Source organism: Oratosquilla oratoria, chromosome 41 (genome assembly GCF_046742065.1).
Source record: "Oratosquilla oratoria isolate Oo_2021 chromosome 41, ASM4674206v1, whole genome shotgun sequence".
NCBI classification, from domain to species: domain Eukaryota; kingdom Metazoa; phylum Arthropoda; class Malacostraca; order Stomatopoda; family Squillidae; genus Oratosquilla; species Oratosquilla oratoria.
The window spans coordinates 5,667,501-5,677,500 of record NC_134817.1 but is presented as its reverse complement, the minus strand read 5'-3'; the positions used below and the strand labels follow the sequence as shown (position 1 = coordinate 5,677,500).

The window sequence follows — 10,000 nt, the reverse complement described above, 5'->3', positions numbered from 1 at the left end:
GGACTTGTTGTATTTGAACCAGCTGGTGATCTGTTACATCTGCCAGTCTCCATAGCATCACCTTGGTGGTATAATGTAAAACATGACAATACAAAGCAATTCTAATTGAAAGCAGTAATGTATAACATTAAAGAACAACAATGGAGTCAACAAAAATATAATTTTTTTTATTATTCAACTGACTCAAATACGAGAAGCAGATTATTGAGAATTACAAATTTTATCTTTGTGCAACAAGCTGTGTATTTTCTTAAATGAACTTGTATCTAAAAAGCTATTCCCAATTTAAATGTCTCCATAATTCCCGTTGTTACATTTTCACAACTACACCTTACAAATTTTCTAATCAAATTTAAGAATATTCACCTTGAATTTCTCAAATCTTATCTGATTTATATTACTTCAATTTTTTTCTTAACATGCGCACTGTACACTCTTGAATGTAAAAACACCTTACAAATTTTCTAATCAAATTTAAGAATATTCACCTTGAATTTCTCAAATCTTATCTGATTTATATTACTTCAATTTTTTTCTTAACATGCGCACTGTACACTTTTGAATGTAAAAAAAAAAATCTTATAAACAACAGATATCCACCAAGTTTGTAACAAATGAGTTCACTGTAGTTATAATACTCACCTGTCCCTCACAATCTCCTCTGAGAAGAAGCTTTTCAGCCCCACTGCTAACGGGAATGGCAATATACTGCCATGCGGGAGCATTCACGAGGTGCTGTTCAGAAAAAAAAAAAAAAAAAAAAATGCATCCATCAAGTTCTACTTTACTTATGATCTACAAACTGAATTATTACTCAAGTAAAAATATTTTTTGCCACACATGAACTCATATATTACTTTTTATAAATTTCTAATCAACACCATATGTACCAATGAAATGTTAAAAAAATTTATACTCTCATGCAGCCTCCATACAGAAATTCTAATTTTGGTACAATACTAGGAGAGTGACAGGCAGGAGCCTCTCAACATTGTTCTTTACTGTATCCTACAATTAGGTAAACACAACATAAACAACAGTCCACTGACTTTTCCCAAAGAGATCTGCTGGAGAGATCAAGAACCACTTTTAACTACTGTGGGGCTCCAAATTTCCAGTCAGTGAAATTTGAGGACATAATTATTATTACTTTCTTCTGTTCATGACTTCAAGCCTATGTATTTCAGCCTCACATGAATGAGGAACAAATCATTTTCTCATCTTATGATCATACATACATACATCCTCTCCCGTCCTTCCTCAACAGACATTCCCCTCTTCCCCAAAGCCCCCTTCACCCCATCCATCCATCTCATCCCAGGACACCCCCTCATGTTCACTCCCTCCACATCTGCCTTCCATACCTCTTTTACTACTCTTTCTTCACTCATTCTTTCCATGTGTCCAAACCATTCTAATATTCTTTCATCTGAAAAAGGAAATGCAAAACAACATGTGAGAGCCTTACCTCAAGATGTTGGGGTTTTACAATGCCATACATGAATGCTTGATCCCCTTCATGCTGCTTATTGTGGAAGGCACGACTCTCAACTATACAACTGTAACAAACTTGAGTGTTAGTAAATATTTGACCAATTACACTATGCCATATAATAAAAATATTGCTGATCCATACAAATCTATTGGTATTTGGGAAGAATTTAATGGTATGTACTTTGTACAAGTTTCTGAACACATTTTTGAATATGAATGTTGTGTTACCACTGGCAATTCTGAATTAAAAAACAAAATACAATCTTTTGAGAATAACACACAAAAATGCACTTACAATTGATCAAAATCAATAAACACTGATTAAAAACATTTATCTAAATTTTAAACTTTAAATTATGATAAATGATTTACAAACATTGCACTTCTAATAACACTAACATAGAATCATGTTTGACACAAGGGTTTGTTGAATTAGCGGCAATAATATTTACACATTCACAAGACGACAATAAGCCAGTGAAGTATTAAAAAATAAATAGTTGAAGAAGAAAACTAAGACACATAATCATTCAATTACTACAGCTTTTTGGAAAAAAAAAAAAAACAAAAAAAAAACAACAGCTTTTTCTGGCAAGGAGAAAACTGTACACATGAATCAGACAACCAAATATACAAGTGCAACAATAATTCTTGTTGCTACAAGAGCAAGATGTCTTTTGTGGATCAATGCCACATCAAATCCCTTTTGAAACATAATGACTTGTATCATAAAAAAAAGGTACATTATGAAAATCAAACATAAAGACACATCACAACTGGTTGGAATATGGTAAATATAGGAACATCTTGAGAGGTTCTGTCTGTCTGTCTGGAATTCAAAGTTTACAATCAGCATATAATCCCAGCCACTAACTATGGATGTGAAATTTGGAAATTGATGAAAGCAATGGAGGTAAATCTGAGTGCAAAGAGAGCAAGAGAGGATTCACTGGTAAGAACAACACTGGTGGACAGGAAGAGGGTAAGTTTGATAAGAAAGCCGACTGGAATGAGAAATATTGTGGAAGTAATAAAAGAACAGAAATGGAACTGGAGAGGAAAGGTATTCAGAAAGGAGGCTAACAGATGGAGGAAGTTTGTTAATGACTGGATAAAAAGGGATGATAAGTATGGACGAAGAAAACTAGACATGTAGAGATGAAATAGAGAAGTATGCAGGAGTGGCAGAGCAGAGCTTGGCACAGATGCGAGACTCATGGAAAAGAGTGGGAGAGTCTTCTATTCAGTAGTGGACTCTTGAATGGGTGACTGACTGAATGATTGTATATTACAAAATAAAAGTTTCACTAAATCATGACTGGACTATAACCAAACATTATAATCTTAACATTAATTTTTTTCAGATAAAACAAGCCACCTAAGAACCATAACTTGAGGTCATGGAATCAAGTACCAGCTTAACCTTTTTCCACACATACTCAACACACCAGGCATTCACTCTTCAAGTCAGCAGCCCCATCCTACTCAGATTCCACATCTGAGAGCCTCACACTCAAGCTTTACCAGTGAGTTCCAGCAGACTTCCAGCCCATGGTCTCCAATCTGCAGCACCAGAAACCCATCACAACTAGGACAACAACTACCTTGATGACCAACAATTCATCCATTCAAAGGATGTAATTGTTTCTCCTTCTCTCTCTGAATAAAATGCTCCTCCTCTTCCTACTCTCATTTCCATACACCCCCCCAGTGTTCTATCAACCCTTTAAGAGTACTCAAGTGGTAACTAATGGTCATGACTCTGCAGCCACTCTCTTGTGGTGGCAGTGGAAACCATTACCTCCCTCAAAGGGGGGGGGGGGTTCAAATTACCATTATATTGTCAGGTCAGACTGAATCTAGGTGTTGGAGGAGGACTCACTCTTCTGTTGATGAGGAAGTACTACGGGACAGAGCTGGGGTGCAGCAGGAAAATTATGTTGAGTTTGAGAGGGCTGATGCTTTCTCCTTTTTCCCATTGTTTGTGTTGTAACAAGATTGTGGCCACAAATTAAGTGACCTTGATTTGGGTGGCTCCCCAATCAGATTGGGATGGGGTGGTCTGTTTGAGATACTTTTTATAGTCTGTTCCTTGTGTGGGGTGATCAGGGTGGAACTTGAATGGGGCTCCTAAGTCATGCAGACCCCTATCCCAGCACTGGGTGGCCTGCATTGCCTACTGTGTGAGCTGTGACTACAGGCTTCCAGAAATCACCACCTCCTGACTTCTTCATCACAATGAAAATTAAACGATATAAACAAAATTGGGAGGATTCAAAGAACAGTGACCAAATTGATTACCAGCCTTGCAGATAAAATGTATGAAAACATATTCAAAGTACTGGACCTGCCATCATTGAAACAAAGAAGAGAAAGAGATAACCAGCTAGTAGTGTTCTGGTCATGAAAGGAAAAAGATACAACTGAATGAGAAGATTTCTTGATCTGGGACTGGGGAGAATCTCAGTCATGGGAACAAACTAAAGGATGTCAAAAAACACATTTTTCCACACAGATGCATCAATTCAAGGAGTAGCCTGGAAGGTGAAATGGCCCAAGCAAAGACAATTAACAAATTCAAAAGTGGGTATGATAGTTGGAGAAAAGGTGAGAGGACCCTACGAATCTAGATCCTTTCTTGCATATTACAATTAGGTAAACACAGTCATAGCCCTGACTCCCTTGGTGGAGGTTGATCCCAGGGGGTACCATGTGAAGGGGGTAAGGTTACCGTTAGCTCAGAGAGTAGTGCAGACCCTCTGATCCTTAGATGGAATTCAAGAAGAAGAAGAAGAAGAAGAAGAAGAAGAGGAAGAAGAAAGATCCTCCACCCACTCATAAAGCAGCGTGAGCAACACATTACAAAATCCCGCCACCAAAACAACACTATATGCCCATTCCTTGATTTAATAAACAAAATGGGGATGGGGCATAATGGTCCAAGAAATATAATAAATTCAACCTATTTACTATAATTCAACCACAAGTTTACCAAGGATTGTGAAGATGGGTTCTTGAAATGATGTGATCGTATGGTGGGAGAACTCTGAAGTTTATTCCAAATCACTGGATTCTGTCTGCTGCCTCCAAAATCCATTAAATGAGGGCCCATTAAATCAAGGATTGAGTGTAACATCATCAAGCAAGCTTCAAACCCATGGCACTAGTAAAAAGGAAAATAATTAAAAGATACATAAAACTAGATTCAGAAGCTACCCCACCTTCTCCAGCAGATACAAAAAATGTCCTCAAGAAAAATTCATATACAAAAGGCCCAGAAACACCTGAAACATTTTGGTCCTGTAACAACTAAAGTCCTGACAAATATTTTCAACCAATCCTGGCTGCACAATAGGGTCCCGACATTCTACAGAGGAACAGATATAATCCCCATCCTGAAATCAAAATAACAATCAGAGAACCCTGCATTCAACAGGTCTATCTCATCTCTCCTGTTTCTAGACTGATGGAAAGACTGATCCTAAAAAGAATCAGAACATGTTAACCCCTTCAAACTGATGGTGCCTACATAGGCATCATGAGGTGTGAGTGGGTATATGAGGATGCTGGCATCCGCATCTTTATTATATTTATTTTGTAGTTGTAGCTGAGTGACCCCCATATTCTGTGAACTGCCCTGATCATATTTTCTGTGGTTATTAGTATTCAGAGTGAAAGAGAACAAGTAATACAGCTGTAACTTTATATTTCATAATGTGAGTACTGTGATGCGTCATCATACATGAGGCACCTGGTGCTGTCCGTGAGAATTTGACTCTATTGAAGATGTTAAGAAAATGGCCAAATCTGGCCCAACAAGTATTAGAAGACTTAAAAAGAAGTGCTACTTCAAAGAACAATAATGATGGCTAGATATAAATAAGGCTTTTGACACAGTTCACCAGTGTTTCTTAGCTTGGGGTGTTGAAATAAATTTTTGGGGGTGCTGGAGAAGTCTGTTCCTTGTATTAATGTAACAGAGGTACTTCTTGTACCCTGATGTTAGAGGGTGTTGCACTACCTAATCCTGACTACCAGGGGTGCTGAAGTCGGAAGAGGTTAAAAAATTGCCTTACAAATCCGGTCAAAAAGATCAGAGAAACTAAAGTGTACAATAATAACAATGAATGATTGACTAATATTCAAGATGGTAGAGAGCAAAGAGTACCTCAGGACAACCACCTACCAAGGGCCAAAAGACTGTGCAGCGAAGTCCCTTAAGTGTAATACTATCACCAATACTATATAACCTATTCATGCAATACCTCCCCACCCCTAAACCCAGAGGACAATACTAAAGTTCTCACCAATGCAGATGATCTGATAACAACCCAGCACCACAAATACAAAATATCATCTAAAAACACTCAATAAACTAAAACACCAATAGATGAAATAGATTCTTTACATCCTCTTGAAAGAACTCAAAGGTGTTTCTTATCCCTGACTACCATAAATTTATGAAGTTCCTAATGGTCAACCTCTCCCATTGGGCAAAAACCCCAATATACACATGACTTTCACTCCACACACTGAAGACCTCACTGCAAAGGTAAATAAGAAAAAAAGAACAGTACATTAACAGGCACAGGATTTGGATAACAGAAACTAATTACTGAATACAAACAACTCATAAGAATTATACTTTACTATATATCCACAGCATAATAGCCTACAATTAGTGCACAAACACACCCTATGAACAACACAAAACGAAGGAACAAGATTTATAACTGGCTGAAAACACAACACCAATAGAATATCTATCCATCGATATACCAAGAGCTTTTTCCCCCTTATAAGGGAGGTAGCCAAGTCAAAGGCTCACTCCCATCCACCACACTTGTTTCCTTCTCATCCCAGTCTCCTGCCCACTGCCTGGGTCAGAAACAATGCAGCAAGACACAGTACATCACAAGCAAGGACATTTCACTTAATCAGCGACAAACCCCTCTCCATTTCCTCATGTGGAAAACAGAGAAGCACATAATGTGTACAGCACATTAAAATGATGGACACACAGTTCTATGCAAGAGCTCCTGAACTCAGTCACCCATCACATGTCACCAAATACAACATACATATACCAAGGGTTTTTCCCCTTTACAAGGAAGTAGCCAAAAACAAAAGGCATAAAAATCATTCCCACCCATTCCATCCCAATTATACTCCACTCCCCTCCACCCTCCCTCTTATCTGAGCACCTCCTGGATGATGGGTCATAGCCTGCACCTTGTCCACCAAATACAACACAAAAATAATCTAAGTGGTATTCTATTCCAACATTTACAATATCCTACCACTAGTACACCCTAATGCATTCATACAATCAATAAATCCATTGCCCTGGTTTCTCTTGCAGAAGACCCACCATATCCATAAAAAAACACATACACTCTGATAAAAAAAACTAGCACTAAACAATAGATTGCCAAAATCTATACTTCACCAAAATCCCACAAAAACTAACCCAACAAGTTATTCTCAAGGCAGCCATGAAATCACCAATGATAATGAGTTTTTGCCAACAATATTTATGTACATATCACAACACATGTCCACAGGATGTGTAGACATAACATTGAAGTATTATTATTCATGACAAAGTGCTTAATAGTAATAAATATTCCTTACAAAAACTCATTAATGTTAATAGTCTTGTGAATGTCACAACTCTCATGGGGATACTTGTAGTACACTTTGTGCTCACTCATTGACACCAGTGCTGTTGGCACAAGCTATGCCACAATACTGCTAGTTGCAGCATCAGCTACTATGCTAACATTTTGAGGGGATGTAACACATGGTATACATGTGATTTTATTACATGGCTAGGCAGCTTGCAATCTTCCTAGTCTTATGATTCATTACCAAATTGTCTTACCAGCAGTTTTCCTGTATTGTTTTTCTTTAACTTAGGAAGTGATATGTGAAACATAAAGAGTTTATAATTTTTTCTATATTGAGCCTATTTTCAACTTCATTGCCATTTCTTTCCGTCAGTCATCCAGAACTCAGTGGTTTAAGTGGTGTGAATGCCTCCTTGATATGGCCATGGATATACAAAAGTACTTAAAAATTTTTATATAAAATCCTGAGATCATAACAACTGTTGTCTTCAGTTTCACTGACTGGAGACCTGTAACCCTGAAGAACCTAGCAGAGGAAAAAAAAAAAAAAAAAAAAAAAAAAAAAATCATGTCTTCTGTTGTACTATTGTGGGTCTGTTCTTATTACTGGCTAGTAGGATAGATTGAGAGACAGTCAAAAAATGTCAGTGGAAAAGTGGTGGAAAAGTTGTTGTTGTTGTCGTTGTTCCCTAAACTGTCAAGCCAAGCAGCCCAGTAGCAAAAAAGTAGCTGGAGTTCATGGAGAGATCTTGGGCCCAATCTGCAATGAGCCAGCCACCTCTACATAGGTTTGAGAGTACTGATGGTTTTTGAAGATAGATAGTGGAGAAAGGAGTCTCTGTGATGTCCATCTTACAAGACCAACTTAAGCAGGAACTTATCATTGGTTCCTCTGATGTCACATTTCTTTAAATAAAAAAAATTCAAATGTAAGTTCACCAACAAATCCAACATGAAAGCATGTTTTAATAATTTCATTCCAGCAATAGGTCTCTCTGGAAAGAAACAACGGACTGTTGCTTGTGTTGCATTAGTGCAGAACTGTTTCTACATCACAAGGAAGAGTGCCATTTCCAGATGTCAACTTTCCATAAATGAAAATGTGGAGGAATAACATTCAAAATTGATTGGGAGAGATCTTGAATGTCAGCATCTTGAGGCTGGATCTCCAGGTGAAGGTGAGAATGTTGACAGTTTTTAAAGATGGGAAGTGGGGAGACAATTCTCACTGATGTTCACCTCATACAAGCACCACTAGCAGGTGTTTGTTGTTGGTCCCAAATGAATCCTTTCACTACTTGTGAGGTGCCACAGAAATAAACAAAACTGCCTAATAAATCATGATATGGTATAACATTTTTGCTAAAGATGGGTTACTAAAAAAAAAAAAAATAGTATGGCTGCAGTCAGAATCAAGTGAAAACTGCCACTCACTATGGAAGGTCTTACTAAAAATAGGCTATAACCTTTCAGCTACTTTGGGAATACCCCATTGATGAACAGAACATACTGATGGCAGCAAGCATAAAAAGAAAAATGCCACCTAATTTGGATGGAGTTAACCAAGAGACTATAATCTTTTTGCTAACAATGGGGTCCCAAAGATTAATAAAACAGCTTTGCAGCAGCCAAAGGAAAGGTGATGCTAGTACAGATGAGATAAATTTAAATTGGTCATAACCATTTTGTAGCTAAGGGTATGCCAGTGGGAGGAATATATTTGGAAAAAGGCGACTTGGTTACTGATGAGTTAAGTGGTTCTTGCAATACTGAGATAACCCCCCCTACACACACACACTTCCCACCCCTTTATTCTGTACAAAGTCTGGCTCTTCAGTGAAATAAAAAATATTTGGTGCTCACAAGGAGTAAATCTATAGAGTTTGTGCTCCTGAAGAATTTAAAAGTAAGTCTGATTACTTTGTATTTTCCTTAAGATGAGTACTTAGAAGAGAGTCAATTTATTCTATGATCACAACATATGTTGTCAAACAAAATTACAAACACATATACAGACATGAATACATGTATACATACAATACTGTACTTGACTCCAAATGAAATTTTTTATAATTCCTCCAGTTCTGTTGTGAAAACAGCCTGGGGCATGCATAGTGCGAGAAGCAATAATGTGCAACAAAAGCGGACAGATTCTCAAAATCATGCACAAAAAAGCCATTGGTGGAAAAAGTGGAGAAAAGCAAGCGTTAGGTACGTAATACAGAAAGTTTCAAATGTGGAGGACAGATAGTCAACTGCCTCTTGCTTTAAAGACTGAAAAGAACCCACAATACTACACACAGGTCAAGCCTGGACACCCTGGTAGAACTTGGGCTGGTCTTACTAACCTAACAGCCTTCCCCCTCAAAAGCCTGTAAAGGACACGGTGAGAGAAAAGGTAAATGTGCTAATTATTGTACCACAACCTTGAGGTCACACTGTGTTAGCCTACTTTGCGTGGGTGCACACAGGCAGTGTATGTGCAATATAAGAACTACTTTTGTTAGCATACAAAGCATGCTGCCAGTGTCACTCTAGACTAAGGATAATTAGCAGGAGTGGAACTCGGAGTTAACAATGCCGTTATGTTCTTTGATGAACTGCCAAGTGAATATAAATATTAGTGTAATAGATAAAATGTTATTTAGTGGCTGAAATATTAAATAAACATGAAAACTCACATCCTAACCAGACTTAAGCATCACTGGAAATATAATGTATAGAAGCATACATAGATATAAACAACTGTAACATCCATGATCAAGTATCAATTATTGACAATATATGCACACACACACACACACATATATATATTCGAAAATAGCTGGAGTCCAGGAACCATTTTATGGAAGAAAGTATACGCTGGACTCGACGTT

At 37.6% G+C, this 10,000-nt stretch overlaps 1 protein-coding gene across 7 annotated transcripts in view; it reads right to left on the bottom strand.

The window, feature by feature from the left end:
* The window catches only part of Rbcn-3B (WD repeat-containing protein Rbcn-3B), a 72,485-nt gene that overhangs the window by 33,742 nt on the left and 28,743 nt on the right, over window positions 1–10,000 (bottom strand). For 6 of the 7 annotated variants that reach the window (XM_076177822.1, XM_076177823.1, XM_076177826.1 and 3 more), the window contains exons 8-10: window positions 1,469–1,559; window positions 643–735; window positions 1–61 (exon numbers count right to left, since the gene is read on the bottom strand). The exon at window positions 1–61 is cut by the window's left edge and continues 84 nt beyond it. In XM_076177822.1, coding sequence (XP_076033937.1) covers window positions 1–61; window positions 643–735; window positions 1,469–1,559 — 245 coding nt within the window. Of the gene's footprint in view, window positions 62–642; window positions 736–1,468; window positions 1,560–4,486; window positions 4,650–10,000 lie in introns of those variants that run through there. The other variant, XM_076177829.1, reaches the window with a different exon arrangement.